This window comes from Drosophila biarmipes, chromosome X (assembly GCF_025231255.1).
Source record: "Drosophila biarmipes strain raj3 chromosome X, RU_DBia_V1.1, whole genome shotgun sequence".
Lineage (NCBI taxonomy): Eukaryota > Metazoa > Arthropoda > Insecta > Diptera > Drosophilidae > Drosophila > Drosophila biarmipes.
The window spans coordinates 13,992,094-14,011,417 of record NC_066611.1 but is presented as its reverse complement, the minus strand read 5'-3'; the positions used below and the strand labels follow the sequence as shown (position 1 = coordinate 14,011,417).

Genomic DNA, 19,324 nt, shown 5'->3' with positions numbered 1-19,324 from the left:
TCCGTTATCCAAACAACTCTGTAGTATTTTGTAAATTGATTTGTATAAAAGGGGATACCACTCAGAATTCGCTCTGTCCGTTGTTACCGAGCGATCATCGAAGCCCCGTTCCCGAACAGATGCAGTGCACCCGAAAAGGAACTGGACAAATCCTCACGCTGCCGAACAGAACGATGCAACTCATCAACGCGGGTATACTCGGCTTTCATCTAGTGTGAAAGTATGTGAAGACTGACTACAGAAATGATCCTGTGAAGTATAGTCTTAGTTTTTCAGAGCCCGGCGGCAGGCACTCGGTGCGCTGCCGACCAGAACCCTTTGGGAATCTTAACAGTGCTCGCACAGTGGATGGAAATAGAACGGAAAGTGGGCTGATAACACATTTTGGCTTCAACCACCCTCATTTTCATTCGTCTTTGGTCGAACTGGAATGCGTCAGCCTATGATGCGAGGAGTATTGAGTTCAAATCCTTTCTTTTTTTGAAATTTTTTCTTTTTTTTTTTTGGTTGAAAAAGGGGGAATATATTTTTATTTTAATATATATTGTTTTTTAAGAACTTAAAAACGCCTGCCATTCTTTTAAAAATTTTTAATTTTTTAAAAACAAAATATTATATTTAAGAAAAGAATGTCGGAACTTTTAAACCTAAATCCTATCTTTTCTCCACTTTATTTTTTGGTTTAAAAGAAAAGAAGAATATTTTTATTTTTAAGACAAGCCAATCAGAACTTGCAAGCGCCTGTTATACTTGTACTGAGTTCAAATCCTGTCCTTGCTGACATTTTATCTTTTCTTTTTAGCCCTTAAAAAAATCTATTTGTCTATTTTATTTGTTATAAATGTACAATATATATATTTATTTTTAATTTAAGAAAAGAAAATCAAAACTTTCATATGTAAAATATTAAGTTCAAATCCTACCTCTACTGAAATTTTTTTTTTTGTTAAAAATGGTTTATTTAATTTCATACGTGGCCCTATTATACGTGGATTGAGTTCAAATCCGGTCTTTGCTCAATTTTTGTTTATTTATTTTTAGGCTTTAAATGAAAGTAATTAATTTGAAGAGAAGAAAATAATTTTTTATTTTATTTTATTTTATTTTTTTGCACTGATACTTTTTTTTCTCAATAATACCTAAGCCCCCTCCAAATAAAAACTAGGTAGTTGGTTTGATTTAGTTTTTACAGTTTAATGTTAGTTTCGTTTTCCTATTTCAGTTGGTCTTTAACTTTATTGAATCTGTTAAGCTTGAGTTAATGATGCAAGTAATGTGGCTAATTCGAACTTCCATCTAAACATTTACAGGTTCTCTAAGTGGGCGGGATTTGGACTCATTGTCGGAGGTTTGCTAAGTGAACGCTTCTGTTGGAGATTCGGATGCAGCTCCAGGAGCATGGACCAGGAGCCGCAGCTCACATCTTCTGCTGGGCCAGCTCGTCGATGGTGCGGGCGTTGGTGAGGGTCACCCAGAGTGGCGCCTGGATGTTGGCCAGCGAGTAGCTCTCGGCGGCGTCCAGGGAGTGCGACTTGCGCATGGCCGGCGACTGGGACTGCTCATCCCTGGAGCTACCACCCGGTCCCTCTGCTCCGCCTGCACCTCCTCCTCGTCGGCGATCCCGCTTGGACCCGCGCTTGGTAAAGGCGACAGCTGCCTCGCCGCCTCCACCGCCACTGCTGGCAGCCCGGATCTCCTGGAGGCGAGAGCGCCGCTTGGCCAGGCCGGCCGGATCGTCGCGCACACTGGCCGTCTTCCGCAGCTGCGGCGGCGGCACCGCCAGCTGGGCGGCGGTCTTGGCCAGCGGCACCTTCGCCTCCGGCTCCGGCTGGGGCGGATCGGCGGCCTGCTGCTTGGCTAACTGTTCGAGGAGATGGACATCTTGTAGGAGGCCGTCTCCATCGGCGACTCGGGGTTGAAGATCTCCGTCTGCGTCTGCTCCACATCGCTGCATCGCTCCTCCAGCACAGTGTCCAGCTCCAGGGAGGTGAAGCCCTGGCTTAGGCTTCGTTCAGGACGTAGACTGATAGCTCGCGACGATCGGTAATCTGTGGAGGGTAATGGTTGCCTTAGTCACTTGCTCCTGGCAGCTCTCGGAGGATTACGGGGTGAGCTGGGGTGGCGGTGTGTGGCGAGTGTCTGGGGGGGGATTATGTGAGGGTGGCATGTGGCATGTGGCATATCGAAGGATACACATTAAAAATGTAACGGATGTGCAGGTGTCACGCACCGAAAACGAGAATTTTGTGGGGTGGCCAAAAGTGATTTACTTGCAGCGCACCTGATGGCGAGGGCCTCAAAAATAAATCATTGTCAAACTAGCAGAAGCACTTTTTCGTCATAAATTTAACGCTGGTCGTATGTTTCAAAAGTGTCACCGAGGAAAAAGCGAAAAAAGTGAATAAACTTGGTTGTTTTTCCAGTAATTAGATACTTTAAAATGTAATAAAAGGTGGCAAGTTCAAAAATAAATCACTATCGATCTGGGAAAAGCATTTATTCGCCGTAAAAAATAAATCAGAAAGGAAAAAGTGAATACATTTATGAATAAATTAAGCTAAAATTAAAATATTTAAAGGTTTACATTAAAAAAAAGTCAATATTAAAGTAGCAAAAGCAAATTTTCGACAATTAATAATAATTCATTAGGGAAAAAGTGAATAAAATTGGTTTAATAAGACTCTATAAAAATATAATAAAAAGTATAAACTTAAAAAATAAATCACTTTCAAAAAAGCTGAAGAATTTTTTTGCCCAACTAATAATTAATCATGAAGAAAAAGTGAATAATGTTGGTTGTAAATTTAAATATAATATAAATAAATCACTAACAAAATAGCTCAAGCATTTTTTCCCCTAACTAATAAATCATGAAGAAAAAAGTATATAAAATTGATAGTAATTTTAGTAATTTGATTCTATAAAAAGTTAATCAAAAAGCGAACACCACAAAAAAAATAAATATCAAACTAGCAAAAGCATTTTTTCCTGATTAATTTATTATTGCCTATATGCCTAAAAAGCGTCATGAAAAAGAAGGGAAACTTGGCTGTTAAATCAATAATTCGACTGTATAAAAATATAACAAAAATTAACTCCACAATAATAAATCAGCAAAAGCATTTTGTCGCCATAAATTTCATGTGTCATAAAGAAAAAAGTGAAGTAAGTGAATAAACTTGGTTCTAATTTCATAAAGTAGACTTTTTAAAAATATAATCAAAGGTTAAAACTACAAAAATAAATCATTATCAAACACAAGCATTTTTTTCCATAACTTAAAAATAATTTTAAAAAAAGAGGAATTTCAGTAAAAAGTTTACATAAAAACATAACTAAAGGTGAGCACTACACTACCATAATAAATCAATATCAAACTAGCAAAAGCACTTTGTTGCCATAAATTGAAGGTGTCATAAGGAAAAGGTGTTAAGAGGTGAAAACTACGAGTGCCATGCCTTTAAATTGTCAAATAAATGAGCCCATTTAAGAACCTTTCGTTCTGCAGCGAATAAGCAAATTAAGTTTCCCCTTTCCAGTGATTAACTCAATTTGATTTCGGCCTTGGAAAATGTAGAGCAAATATGTAAGGACTCGCAAAAGAGTTTGTGTGTGCCAACAAGGGCAGGAAAATTGCCGGGGACAGAGGGAAAACAAAAAAACAAAAAAACAAAGGCTTCTGCGGTGATGCGTAATCGTTTTGCGAAAATTGTATGTATGCCAAAAAACGCATGTCCCCCTTTTTTTTTTCGCCGCTTTTGGGTTTGGGTTCGCAAAATCCACACACACGGGTGTGTTGTTTTTGGGTGGGGGGGTGGAAAAACAAGTGTAATTGGCGGTTTCTGGGTTTTCCCAGTTGTTTTCCCAGTTCCGACCCCGTCGCCAGCACCTTGATCATCAGCTCATCATCGCCGCGGAGCTGGCTGCACGGCGAATAAATGTCTCGGAAATCGTATATGACTTGACTTTTATATTCCAGCGGATATTACAAATTTATTACGAGGGTGTTAAAAGAAAAAAAAAAGAAAAACAACAAAAAAACTCACCCGCACACTCGAGGGGCATTGAAAAGTTCGCTGGAAAATATTTGCACACACACACAGCCGCACTGCGAAATTTATGTGCTTTAGCATACTTTATGGGGCAGGGAATGCACTCCAGGCGGAGGGCATTAGAAAAATGTGACTGCATTTATTTTTGGTGAATTTTTCGGATGAGCAAGGCACGCGGGGGAGTGTGCCTTTTCTGCGGAGTGCCCTTCTGGCCGACCTGGAGTGCCAGCGGATTCGCATCCACTCGACGCCCCGCGTTCTGAATATGAAATTTACAGTTATAAAACATGTTTCTGCGTGTTCGTGCGTGCACAAAGCTCGGAAATTCTCGCTCGACAGCGTGGTTTAGTGGGCGTGGCAGGCAGGGGGGTTTACACGGGCTCCGGGCTTGTTGTGGGGTCATCGTGTGTCGCAATTCTAAATAAGCGGGCTAGCTTGGCACACTAGCTCCCCCCAGCTTTCCCCAGCCCTTCGCACTTTCTTTTTTGTTTTTCCGCCCCCGCCCTTCCTCGCTCGCCCCCATTTGATTTTGTGATATGCAAACAGGGCTGCGAGCGCCCAAAGGTATGCTATGCAAATGCAAATGCAGCCGGGCTACTTCGCTTTCTTTCGCTCTCTCGCTCTCTCGCTCTCTCGCTTCCTCCTTGCATTTGACACTTGTAACGCAACTGTGTGTGTGTGTGTGTGTGGGGGGGGGGGGTGCACACACACCTCACACATACGGCCACGAGTGGCCACGTGTGGGTGCCTTACTTTCTCCCAGTCAAGTTGTACTTCTTTCACTCAACTCACGTTTCGCGTAGTTTGCTTTTAGGGGAAACGTGGCTTCCTTCCAGAATTCGAATAAATTGAATCTTTTTGTTGTCCCGATAAGGACTGCCATATTGCTGGGCTTGCCTGTATATCTCCATGAGTGTGGAATTCATGGGAGAGACTGGGAAAAACGAATGGCAGCAATAATAATGTGCTCGATAAATTTGAAAAGTCTGCCGTGAAATATTCAGAAATATCATCATTTCTCCAGAATTGTTTAATTCCAAGGAATTTTTTAGAATTATTAGAAAAGGGGGGTTTGAATATTAAGAAATAATGCTTCCAAACAAATTTTGTACAAATTTTAAACATAATATTTATAATAATAATAACTTAATATCGTTCAAATCAGTATTTTTTCATAAAAAATGTTTAGTATAATTTTAGGATTTTTTTCTGTACTTAAAATACTGAATTTATTGAATATTCACTAACAAGTTCTTCGATAAATACTAAAAAAATATCATAAATACTAAATTTCTTAAAAATTTACAAAAACGTCTTCAAAAAATATTGAAAAAAATTGAATACAAGTGTGTAGTACAATTTCTGTAATTATTTAAGCAATCCTTAATTTTTTAAATTTACAAAGAACTTTTAGTTTTTGTTACTTCTGACATTTATTTGTAAAAACCAAGAATGGCAAGTTTGCGTCCCTGGAAAATGTTTCTATTGACTGGGATATTTTTGAAAATCCTCAACCTTTTTCAAGCCGCTAATTTCTCTCAGTGTGGCCCTTGGCCACTGGCTAATGCATCTCGGACTCTCGTTCGAGGGGAATTTTGCTAATGATTCTGCACTGGCCCCTGTCCCCTGTCTCCTGGCCACTGACACTGGCACTGGCCACTCAGCTGGTCGCACAAGGTATATTTCGGACATGCGGGCTCTTAAAAAACAATGATTATGATGCCGATGATGTGTGGGGCTCTTTGTTATCCCTTTGTGAATTTCAACTTGCTTTTATGCAGGCAGGACAATGGGCGACAGGTGTATTAATGACTACGGCTACATGGCACAGATTAAGAGGAGAAGTGAAAAAGAGAAGGCGGATGGAGTGCATCAGTGGAAAAATATGGGTGCTGAGGGTGCAAGTATAGTGAGATTGGGTGAGGTGAGCTGGGGATGCAGGATGCTGGATGCAGGATGCAGGATGCAGGATGCGAGGCATTCGACAGTCTATCGAGCTCGTTTGATCTGCCAGTGTGGCTGCAAAACCAGAGAGAAAGGAAATAGAGCAAAAGAAACGTCCTGCGAACACACATTACACGACAACATTCAAACTCACTAAGCCTATGTATTGGACTAAATCTGACCAGGCTGACGGCATGGTCCTGCATGTCGTAGTTCCGCCTCCTGTCCCGCTCCCGGGCCAGCTTGGCCCTCCGCCGCAGGCAGCAGATCACGAGGAGCGCCAGGATGGGGAAGCCGAAGATGCACGACACGATCGGGATGACGATCGATTCGGGTGAAACTGTAAGGAAATGTTTAGGAAAAATATTGGATTAGAAAATAGTCATGGTACACGGTTTCAGACTAAACAGAATATAATATAATGATGGTTTTTATGAAATTTCACATAAATTCTATCTAGATATCTTCCTTTCCTCTTTCTCTCTATCCATTTTGGAGAGTTTCAAACATTGCTGTCTCCCTCTCAAGAAGAGTAATTTTAGACGGTCTCTCGCTCATTTCTCTCTTTTTCGATTTGAGAGAATTTTCAAAGAGAGGATTTCCTAGAAATATCATTCTTGAATACCAAGTTTAGTTTATTTTTGGATAAGTTTATGTAATTGTAAAAAAAAATATATATTTTCTTAAGTAGCATTTTAATCTTAACTATGTTCTTTTATAGGTATTTTCAAGATAATTATTTTAAAAAATAATACTTTTCCAAGCTAACTTTCTTCCTAAGCAAATATTTAAATATTTCCTCCAAGGTTTTTTTTAACTTGGTTATTAAACTGTCCAAATATGGTCGGTTTTTAACTGCTTTCTCCCTTTGTTATCTAAATTTAAGACACCGTGTGGAACACGACCGCTGCGATTCGTGGCCCCATTTTGCTGATATCAGCGTACCTGACTCTATCGCACCTGACCCATCTTTAGGCAAATATTTTGACCCAAAATTTATTGAGCATTTCCGGGCCGTTGTAAAGCGCCCTTCTCCATCTGCCTCGCCACATCCGCCCTTTTGCATAGTCCACTTAATCGCCCTCGACATCGCAGAACCGTACTCATTCGTGACCCCACCTCTGGCCCGTCCTGACCCTTGACCCCCCTGGCATCTTTCGAACGTGCTGTGACCTTGCCGAATCGCATTATGAGCCCACAAAAAACGCCACCCCCCCTGCCAAATGATGCACGAATGTTAATCGCCCGACGCTCTGGTCTGGTCTGTCAACGCCCAAAATCGGAATTTTGGTTTGGGAACATATTTGCCTAATTGTTGTGGTTGTGGTCAGCCGCAGAAATGCCATCGCCATCGCCATCGCCATCGCCATCATCCCATCAGCCCATCAGGCCATCATCCGAGGCAAGATTATTTATTTATATGTTTATTTTATCACAATAACGCAAGTGCGGAATGGGTGGTTTTATGGGCAAGGCAAACTCATAATTCCGTGGCTCATCTCATCTCCGGTTCATTTGCATGGCCTCAAATTCGGGCGAAAGTAGGCAACATTTATCCGCCCAGGATGCGGGGCTATGGAAACTGGAAATTATATAGTGATGGGGAGGGATGTTGGGCTGTGGAAGGATAATGGGTGTGAGGGCAGGATGGCGGGTTGTATGCCAAACGACTTTCGGGGGCGCATTCCTTTTAAGCCATTTGCATTTTCCCCCGTTAACGTTTCGTTTGCCTGTTTAATTTCGGCTCTCAGTCATAAACTAAGTCGAGGCAAATCTGCATCTCCCAGCGCTCGGCCCCCTTATTCCATTAGGTATAATTAGCAAAAACAAAAACATTTATTCCCCAAACATGTGGACACGAAACATTTTCCAACATGTTTCACTCCTAAAAAGTTCCTAATACCATGTACTCTTACTTTAAGAAACGATGCTTCTGAGGGAACACGTACATTTGAGGGTCTTAAATTCTCTCCTTAGTGTGGTTATAAAATTTGGCATTTCGAGTTCATAAGATATTAAAGGTTATGGCGTTTAAAACAGCACTTAAAGAAGCTGTGTTAATGATTGTACATATCAACTTTGTTTTATAAACGTATACTAAGCTCAAACATGATATAGCTTAAATATTTTAGTAAAATGTATGGCTTTCAAGCTTTTTGAAAAGTTTAAAAGACGATAATAAAAGTTATGAGATTTAAAGCAGCACTTAAGGAAGTTAGGTTATGTTACAATCTTTAACGCACTCAAAAAAGTAAGGTTATGTTACAATCTTTAAAGCACTCAAGAAAGTTAGGTTATGTTACAATATTTAAGGCACATTATTAGTTAGGTTATGTTGCAAAGCTCTTAAGTCATCATTTAACTCAATATTAAAGTGCTGCAGAATAAAAGCATGTCCTAATATGACCTTAAATAATTTTGTAAAACGTACACCATTCCAACTTGACGAGAGGATTTATGGGATTACTCTGAGGCTTGCATAGAATAATTTAACCCGAAACACGCGGCGGTTTCCATTTGTCGTTTTACATATTTCGCCGGGATCTGCAGTCTGACCTGATCCACCTGGGGAGCTCCTCCTCTTCTCCCCCTCGCCACTATCCCACTCGCGACAGCAAAACCCAATCCCTTGGCCCGCCGACCTCATTTACCATCCTCAGCCACTCATAAGTCACATCCACCTCCGAATTCCCCATCCCCGTCCTCATCCACCTCCACCAGCATCAAGCGTCCTTGCCAGGGGATGCTCTAATCTAAGCCACAAAAGCCGTGGCCCAAATTTTGTTTGTCGAAAAAGTAGCATAAAGGAAAGCAAATCGAATAGAAAGAGCCGAAATGGGAATGCTCTGAAAAGTTTTCGAAAACGCATTTCTTTTGTGTGAGTAGTGAAAGGAATAAAGTTTCTAAACTATATGAGTGTTGATTTTATACGGGGGAGATCTACTGAAACAATTACTATGGAAAGCAAAGGAAAGTTTTTGAAAAAAAAAATATATATATATAAAATATAATCCTTCCATAAGTACAAATATCTGGGGCATAAGTTCAGTACTAATTTAAAACTCTGTGGTTAAAAAGCTGCCTATAACTTAACGTGAAGATGAGAAACGGGCCCAACGATGATAATTTTTTTTAAATTAAAGTGCTTCAATAATTTCTTGATATATACAACTCACATTATAATTTTAAGAACCAATGAAGAGCTTAAACTTCTAAAGTCACAACTTTCAAAGTGTTTTTCCAGTATTTCAGCTAATGTAAAGGTTATTGCTTACAGCGAATTTAACCAGTAGTACTAAAATACATTCCAATGATACATTTTTAAGCAATTTAAAGAGAGTGAAAGTAAAATGGAATATTATCAGAACTAATTCAGGGCATAAAAATGGGATAAATTCCGCTTGAGCGATGTTTGCTTTATCGACTTGGGGCAGCACTCCCTTAAACTCGGCTAACCCCGCCCCCAGAGGGTAAATGGAGCACTTGATGTTGGCCTGACATTATTCGATTAAATCCGAGTTCGATCAGGGGCGCGGTCGGGAAGTGTTTGCAGCGGCGTTATCGGCGCCTCAGCTGGGTTTACTTTACTTAACTTGTACTCTGTCGCCCGGACGAGCTCTGCTCCTCACCGAATGGGTGCCGGCTCCTGGACAGAAGCCTTGCAGCTCCTCCAGCTGCCGGGGAACCTGCGCCACTGAATCCAATTAACGCCTTCAAAGTGACAGTTCAAATTTACACAAATTGATGGCGCGGAGAGGGAGTCCTGAGTCCTGAGTCCCGAGTCCTTAGTCCTTAGTTCACTTTAGTTTGCTGCCACGAAGGAATCTTGAAGTCGCGGAGGGCGAAAAGCAGCTGCCATTCAAGCCGAGTCATCAGGAATCGTTTGATGCCAGAAATTTTCAATAAATACAATAAAAATAATGCCTCTGCCCCACTTAGACAGACGCGCCCTTTGAATGGAAATTAAATGTTTGCATATTTGACGTCGACGGAGGAATGCGCTACAAACAAAGCCCATCGAATGGCAGAGAGGCAATATTCGAATGTGCGCAGTATATGTATACATATAGTACACCAGAAAAAATCAGGGGTTCCATTTCCTGGATATTTTGCATGAGAAAAAACAACATGGTCTTGAATTTGGAGAGAGGGAACAACATTTTCATTATTCAAGAATAAACAGTTCTCAATTGTGAGAAAAAAAAACATTTCGCAAGATTCAAGAACATTTCTTCCTCAATGCTTATATATAAAAAATGTATAGGTTTAGGTAAAAGATTAAGAACATAAGCCGTGTTGTATACTTTTTACAACATTTAGGGTTGGCTTGTTTAAGATTCAAGAACAATATCTTCTCAATTTCAATGTAGGCCTGGCACTTGAACACTTCGAATGGTTATTTTTCTGGGTGTAGCAAAAGGTATTAAATAAATTCATGTTACTCCCCATTTAGTCTTCCCACAATGGCACATATGTGGGCTATTTTCACCCTTTAAATATCAAATAACTTCTGCGAGTGTATTGACTTAACGGCACAGGCAGATACTTGGGTACATATAGTAGCACAAAGTGATTTCTCCAGTTCGAATATATTCCCATCAAAGTCAACTCGAGCTTGATTGCGGTTCAACTCGAGGCGAGTTAAGTAGGAAATGGAAGTGGAAATGGTTGGACGTGAGAGGGCCAAGTTCGGCGTATAGTTTGCATTTAATACAGCCCCAAAGTTTCACTTTGTTTCGGAGCTTCAGCTTACCGAATTCCGCCCAAATCAAAGTCAGTTTTGGCCTGTTGTTGACTGGACTTTGGCCAGGGCCAAGACACTCAGGGTGGCCAGTAAAATGTGGTTTTTACATAAACGTTTTTAAACTCAAACACAAACCGTTCAGATTGTTAGCCAAAGTCCTTAAAGTCCTAAGCTCTCGGGCTTACAACGAATTTCTCGGTTCAATAAAGGACAAAAAGGACGTCTTTGCTCCAACCCTTCGAAAACTGGTGAACACATTAACTTGATTAACTCATCAGAGGGATTCTATTTATATTATAAATGAAAAAAAGGATGCGGTCGTAAAGAGAAAGTGAAGCTGAACAAAAGAAGTAATCAATTAGAATAAAGTAAATTAAGAAAATGGGTGTGAAGCTCAGGCGTACGAAAATCATTTTTTCCTAAATGGGAAAGACAAGAATTTTAATTCAATCCAGATGCCTAATGGTTTGATTAAAATAAACATTAAAACATGTGCCCAAAAGTATGCAGTAAAATAATGTTTGTCGTTATTTGAACTATGCAGATATAGTGTTGCCTACTATTTGGCACCTTAAGGTATTTAAATTGATCCGTTTTTCTTGTGAAATCGATTCTTCTTTTATAAAAGTTCCATATACAGGCAACAACTATTAAAGTAAGCTCATGCCAGTAGCCCGTTTCCTGTGTATGTGACATAAAGCGAATATTTCAGCATTGTTCGCCGAAAAACATCCCTCTTCGCATGTGACTGGAAAACGAGAACTCCCCCGAAAAGCGAACAGGCATTCGAGTGTTTCGCTAAGTAGAATGCATTGTTAACTTATCAATGGAGCTGAAGGACATCGCATTCCTGCTACACCATTTTATCGGATGAATTTACGCACTTTTTGCTGGCGAAAATTGTAATGGCCAAGTTCTTTTTTCTCCCCATCTGCGTTTCTTTTTGTTGTGTTTTGTTTTCTTGCATTTTTTTTTCATTTTTCATTTTTTGCTGTCAGCATGGACGAAAAGTTGTATCTTGTGTCGAACTGACAAGGTGGCGGCTGCTCGAGAGCCACGCCCACAGGCCATTGAGGGCGCTGACATTGACGTGCCTCCCATTTTCGCATTTCCCCAGAAAAACGCCTCTCCGCCCCCCTCGCGCTTTTTGCTGTCGATAATGCTGCAGATATACGACTGATTGTAGTGGGGATTGGGGAAATGAGATGGTTATGGGCCTACAGACTCCGCCGCCCTGCAGCCCGATAAGGCCGGCAGGAAAGTCGACAATGTTGTCGACAAATTTCGCCGGCACAGAAGCCCTGGCAGTTCGCTTAATAAAGACGCCAGCCCAGCTCACACGCAGAAAAAAGTCATTTAATTCAATTAATTTTAAAAGGAAATCCACTTCGTTTAATTTATTATTTAAGCAGCACACAAATCAAGCAAGTAACGCAGGGGAGAGGCAAAAGTAAAGTTAGCGGCCTTCTCGGTTCAATTTTTACAGATTGTCCTTCATCTTATATCCTTTAATTATTTATTTTGAACAAAAAAGGTTAAAAAATGTATACAATTAATTCTTCGTAACGTTTTAGTTGCATATAACTCTCATATAAAACTAGTTTCAAAATTTTATTAAGAGATTTCAAAATAGCTAAAGGGAAGTTCAAAAATATCATAGGAAATTTAAAAAAGAGATACCTAAAGACTTTGTAATAAGGTAATTAAAAAAATAAAAAAATGTATTTACTATGTTGTATTTTATACTTGCACACCGAGAAAAGCCTACTAGTTGCACAAAATATTTATAAAAAAACTAAAGGATATATTTTATGAATAAGTTTTGTCGTTATTTGATCTATAAAATATACTGTTGCCTACTTTTCGGCACCTTAACATATTTAAAAGTTATTTCTGGGAAACAAATACCAAACAAATTTCTAGAAAAGAAAATCCATTGATTATTTTCTACCTTTTAAACTGGACAACAATCTACCCAACTCATGTAAACCTATAAAATCAAAGAGTGGTTTGAAAAGGTCTCCGGAAATTGAATCGGAAAGAAATTAAAAACTTTTTTAATTCCTGCGCGCCGCGTGTTTTTCCAAGCCGAAAATCGGGGGACACCGCTGAATTGAATATTATTTGTTTTCCGTGCAGCCTTTTTTAAGACTCTAATTTGTGAATGGCCCGGGGCGCTACGACATTGGCGCCAGCTGCAGAGGCCCAGGACCCATCCGAACATTTTTCCCACCCATGACAGCCCGCCTTCGCCAGCCCACTTTCCCCAGCCCACTTTCTCAACCCACTTTCCCCAGCCCACTTTCTCAACTGATGGCGACACTTGCCTCGAACAATCAACAGCTAAATTCGAGTGCGACTCTTTGCAATTACTGCGACTTAGACTTGTCTAATTGCTGAATGGGAAGGGGCATGGAAATGGAAGTGGGCTTGGGTCTGGGATTGGGATCTCCTGCGAGAAACTCTTGGGGCAACTTTCGGATTGGCCCAAGTGAGGCCGAAAGCCAGGCAAACTTTGCCCTGCCGCCGAAACTATAAAAAATAAGTTGACGTGGCAGCCGGAGCACTTGGAGGAGTCAATGCGGATAATGAGGACTCGGTTGTCAGCTCATGCAAATTAACGCCGCCAACGGGGCGACTAATTGGGATGGGTTTGGCTGGGGAGGAGGAACCATGGCTGGAGCAGGAGCTGGAGCTGGTCTTGGCAGGGATCTCAGACTGGCACGCGACCTCGATGGCTGACTGACTGCTCTGATTTGATTACTTCGGTGGGCCAGCGCAGGGGCAGGAGCTCCGGCCTTATCCGATCCGGCAAATGTCCCTAATTAACTTAAGGCCGTTAAGAGTCTTTTCATTTTGGGGGAGCTGCCTCTGTTTATTGCCCAAAAACAGTGACAAATTCAATCAGGGTTCCTTGCTGATTAAACGTGCCTAGGGAGCTGGTAAGTACTTTCATAATTTATTTAAAAGAATAGGAGGCATAGAGATGGGTATTTATTGAATAAATTTAAAATCTTCTTAAAATTTTGCGTAAAATGTGTTTTTTTTTTGAAAAAATATACCATCACTTTACAAAAAACTAACACTATCTCACAAACAAAATTTTAAGGTGCCTAAAAGTATGCAGCACATTGTACTTCCTAGTTTCAAATATTTTGTTGCCTACTTTTAGACACCTTATTTGACATTTAAAAGTAATTTGCCCTGGGATTTGTTCTTACTTATAAAGGAATTACATTTCTGTGCTGTTCAAAGTCAACTTAAGCATTCACCCCACCATCATGCATATTTAATATGCCAGCTGCGCTTTAACAGGAAGCGATTTTGATTTCACATACTCGAAAATTCATGAAAATGCATGGCAATTAGCATAGTAATTACTTCCTTAAGTAGATGAACAATAAAATGCTCTTTTGCCCACAATAAGAAATGCCATAAAATCTGCAAAATCGTTAAAAAATGTAAATGAAAAACTTTTGTTCACAGTTCTTTTGGTATTTATGACTAAAGTTACCCCATGAGTGCAAAAAAATGTTGGAAAATACAAAGTATTTATTTTTTAATTCTGAAGTTCATGTGACTTTTTAATGAGAAATTCTACACTGGAAAAAATCTGTAAATAACTTTGATGCGCATAAATATTAATTTTTATTAAAATTCGCTAGTAACAATATTTTTTAAAATATATATCATTTGGTTTATATAATAATCTATGTTGTGTACAGATTTTATTTTAATATCTTAAACAAACTAATTTGATTGCATTTAAGTCCCTCAAGAATTGTTTTTTTTAATAAGTAATACTAAATTTAATACTAAATTTATCTTTTGATCTCTGTTTTTATTTCCGGTGCATATCTATGTTAATTGAATTTGAGGAAATTGAAGAACTCACCCGTTGGGTAGACAACGATGGTCGTTGGGCGATTTTTGGTGCCGGTGGCGGCAATGAAGGTGGCCACCGTCTTTGCCTGGAATGTGGCCATGGTGCTGCTGGTGGGGATCGGGAGCGGTAGCGTGCTCATCACCGCCGTTGTCGAGGACTCGATGAAACCGCTGAGATTGGCCGCCGGCAGATAGACATCCGCGCCGCCGTTCCCGTTCCCCGCCAGCGGATTGACGGTGGCGTTGGGAAACGGAAATGGGAATGGCTGGTCGGGCACATCCACGTCCGGCCCACTGGTCGACGGATCGATGTCCTGGCCCCGGGCCACGTCCGTCGCATCGAGGGCCTGCAGCAGCAGGGCGGAAACGGGCAGGTTGGTCACGTGCTGGGCGGGATTGGCCCGGGCCACTTTGGCCAGGGTGCGTTTCAGCAGGCCCCTCACATTCTGGTTCGGATTCCCCCCCGTTTCGTTATTAATGGTCTCCTGGCCTTCGCCACCGCCGGCTGATGGTTCCCTCACTCCTCTGGCGGTCATATTGTTTAATAATTTCGCAGCATAATCGTAAATTTCAATGAGCATTAGGTGGTTTCGCACTCTCCTTAAATCCTGAATCCCGGCTGCATGCAAGAGAAGTGTTGTTAAATGTTTGTCCACAGCCGCGGATTCCGGTCACAGGACTCTGGACTTCGGGCCGAGGACTCCGGACTCTGCTAATTGCTTTAATGAATCACTTTGCCAAACAGAGTGTGTGTTTTTGTTGGGCAAAAGTGTGGGAAATGGCGGGGGAAAGCGGTGGAAAGTGGGTAAAAGTGGAAGTTTCGGATGGCGAAAGTTTGAACAACCACGATTGATTGCGATCAGGGGTCACCATGGCGAAGGTTTCCGCAGTGGATGCAACCCGGGCACTTGCAGAAGGACAGACAAACCAAAGGAAAACCTCAATGGAAAACTGGTAAATATACCTTATAAATATACCTTATAAATTTAAGGAAATAAAATCTAAAATTTAGTTACTAGGAATGATATAATATTATAAGAAAATTAAAAAAAGAAGTATTAAAAATCCAAATTCAAATATCTCTGCCCATGATATTATTATAAAATATCTGAAATATTTGAAAATGAAAACCCGGATATTTTAATTAAAATATCTTTGTTCTCTTTGCCACATTCCCAGACTATTTCAGATTTATACTCGCACAAGTATTCCAACCACATAGCTAAATTCTGCCATATTTGATGCGCCATAAATTCCGAACCCTAAATCCCAACGAAATATTGCTGTTCCTGTCATCGTTGATTAGTCGGGATTTGTTAACGGGAGGACATGACTTTTAAAAACCCCGAAATCGTTCACTCCCCGCCCCGCCGAACTGATGTAAGCAACTTATTTTTGGGAACTTTCCCCCCGTCGACCTAAGCCCGGCTCCCGAATGACCAGCTCTTGACCTCCCCATCCCCATGCCCATGCCCATTGTCAATCCCCCAAATCCCGCACTTCCAATACCCCTATACCGATGCCCCGCACTTGTTGGCTACGCAAGAGCGCAAACATTGAATCGGCCAACCCTCGGCCATCAAGTGAGCAATCCGGCGGAGCTCCTGCTCCAATGGCACTTGAAACCGAAGCTGCCGAGGGAGCGAGGCTGCAGATGGATATATATCGCTGGGGTTGGGCATGGTCGCCTGGGTATACGTGGGATGGGGCAACGGATGCGAATGCGAATGAGGATGGGGATGGAGATCCCCGGTGGGGGGACACTTTGGCGACAACAGGCAATAAAAATATGTTAACTATTGCATGGGGCTCCGTGGACTAGCTTCATTACGACAAATCGAATTGAATCGAAGGAAGCGCCATTCTAGTGCCACATCCACATCTACATCCTCGTCCTCATCCACATCGCTGGTCACCAGAGACCACAATTAAATGGCCAGGCACGATTTCTTATGCAGAGAGAACAATTTCAGATGTCGTTAGAAAAAGGGTGTCCTTATCACTTAACAGGAACAGAGTTGTATATATCCGAGAGATCCTAAACCTTCTTATAAGTTTAAAAAAAAGTAAAATAACATTAAAAATTTTAAGCTATGATTTTAATGAACTATTTCTTCTTATCAAAAATTACAAAGATAGAAACGTTACTTTCGGGAAGCATTCTTTTACTACTTCTTGAGAACCTTTAATGGAACTATAAAAAGATTGGCGATACTTTGGTGAGTATGGTTAGTAATAACTTTGTAATATTTTTAAAACTGGAAAACTCTTTTATATTCACTTGATATTTCCATTTTTTCTCAAAGAACTAACAAATTTAAAAGAATTAGAAAGATAAAAGAGTGACTTCCGGAAAGCATTCTATTACTACTTCCTTATCACTTTTAATAGAACTACTTTTATAGAACTGAGCATACTTTCTTGAATATGCTTTATAATAGATTTTAAATATTTCCAAAATATCTACTTAATATTTTTTCTTTTAATAATAACTTCTTATAAAAGTCCCAGAAAGATGGGCTCTTTTTGTATCTTCCTAGAGAGATTATCACATAAATATGCTTACTCACATGCGAGTGCTTAACTTTTTTATGGCGTTTAATAAAGCACTGGTTTTAAATGTATCAAAAGGATTACAAATTTATCTTCTAGAAGAAAGCAATACAAGCATTATAGGGTTGTTAAATGAGTTACGTTTTTATAGCCTCTTCGGGGTGCCTTACAAACTCTCCTCTGGCCTTGGCTTTGGTTTAGGTTTAAATACCCATAAATATCTAGAAAGAGCTAATCGGTTAATAAATCTGCGTTTCCCCCTCCGTTTTTATGGGAATTCCGTTTGGCACTTATCTCCATGCATTTATGTACGGGGGCCCAGACTTTTCGGGCAGTGTGGCTTGGGGGGAATGCACGGACCGCAAACAGAAACTATCCCAGCGGGAAATGGAACTGCTGGGCATGGGGACGATGGTATTGGATGGATGGCTTTCCGGGGGTTCGCTTGGGGCTCTATTGAGGATGTTTTCGGGGCAGTGAAAGGGGAGGGCGGCGGGATTGTAAAAGCGCGCGTCCTTCGGCGCTTCATGTGTCGATGCGATGCCCATTCAAATGTGAAGCATACTTTGTCACTTTTGTCTCAGTGAATCGGGGAATCTGTGAATCTTTGAATCTTTAAATCTTGGAGTCTGGGCAAAAACAAGGATAGCACACGCACAGCAAAAGAAAGGGGAAAAAAAAGGATCGCCGGGCAACCGGAATAACTGTAATGGTAACAACGGGATAACACTTTACGTCGTTTGTCGTTTGCCGTTCGGCGTTAACCGTTAGCCGCTCGTTTCGTCCTTTCAACCGCTCGTACTTTTATCCGCCTTTATCCGCCTCTATCCGCTCCACTCGCGTCGGCAGTCCGCCTGCCTTTGTGACGCGCGCGTGGAAAACCCCGGGCTTTTATAGCCCGCAAATTTCCCCCATCGTGAATTTCCCCCAATTTCCCTCCAAAGAGCAAATGGAAAAACTCTCTGCAGTCCCGCTCTCTCTCTCTCTCTCTTAGTCCGCTGAAAATTCAGAAGAAATTCGTTATTTATTGTGCAAGTCGAAAGACAAACACAAGTCAATGCCTTTGTTCAGGTCGTCGACAAAACGGCCAGGTTCTTTAATTAATTCGGATTTTCCACTCACGAATTTTAAATGACTTTGACCCAATTTCATTTATAAACATTAAATACACAAATACGGGCTGTGCGCCCCACAACAAATATTGAAAAAACGCCAACGGTTCGAAAGCTGCCTTGAAAGGTGCACAAAGGTAGGCAACAATTATTTTTAAAGAATGGTTTCTAAAGGTTTCCCATTCAAACTTAAGTCCTTTTAAATCTTTGTCCCCAAAAACACATTTTGTAAATGGGGGTAAACCGTTTTTGGTCCTCCCCTTAAAAATGTAATTTCATTTTCATTTATCCAACCTAATCCCCTTTCAATTTCATATAAATCATATTCAGAATCTTTTGGAAATGGGGAAATTTAAAATCTGTTATAATACTTTTAATAACTTAGGTAAATTGTCTTTGTTTCTGTACCCCAAACGGTCCATTAAAGTACCTAAAGATATTATTACATTTTGTTAACCATTTTTTTGGGTCTTAAAAATAATTTAATAATGGAGAGGACATACTAAAATGTATAGCTTAGAATTTATTTCCATAAACTTAGTTACACTTGGTTAAAGGCAACACAGAAGAGAGTTACACATTATTAACCAAGAAAATTTTAAGATTTTTTCGATTTCTTTCTGATACATTTTTTGTACGAATTTTTTCGATTATTTTTCGATACATTTTCTTTTTACAAGTACTTCTGCTAGTAGAGAAGCAAAGACCTCCAACCAGGTAATTCTTTTTCGGGCAAGTGTGGTATGTGTTGCGGTTCAATCTGCCCAAGTGGGTCAAGTTGGTGTTTGGCTGATTTTCACACTTTTCCGATTCGCTGCCGGCAACAACAACGAACAACAAACACGAATGAAAATTCCCGGACCGAAACTCGCGTAATATATTCGTGTTTGATTCGATTCGATGCAAATTGCCATAAAAATACGTGCCACTCCATGAATTTCCAAACTGTTCAATGTCCGATCGAATCCAGCTAAATAAATACGGGCGAAATACAAGATACCAGAGGCGAGATAAATTCTTTTCAATTTGGTGAC

At 40.6% G+C, this 19,324-nt stretch overlaps 1 protein-coding gene and 1 non-coding gene across 2 annotated transcripts; both read right to left on the bottom strand.

Moving 5' to 3' along the window:
* Positions 1-56: 56 nt before the first annotated feature.
* On the bottom strand, positions 57-266 carry LOC122818691 (small nucleolar RNA U3). The gene has a single exon (XR_006368185.1). It is a non-coding gene; the product is annotated as a small nucleolar RNA U3 (small nucleolar RNA).
* A 907-nt stretch (positions 267-1,173) lies between these two features.
* LOC108025872 (uncharacterized) lies at positions 1,174-17,888 on the bottom strand. Its single transcript, XM_050884975.1, is given in 5 exon segments — positions 1,174-1,866; positions 1,869-2,048; positions 6,151-6,336; positions 14,636-15,244; positions 17,744-17,888. Coding segments are annotated over 4 exon segments (1,386 nt in total). The 5' UTR covers positions 15,207-15,244; positions 17,744-17,888; the 3' UTR covers positions 1,174-1,417.
* Positions 17,889-19,324: the final 1,436 nt, after the last annotated feature.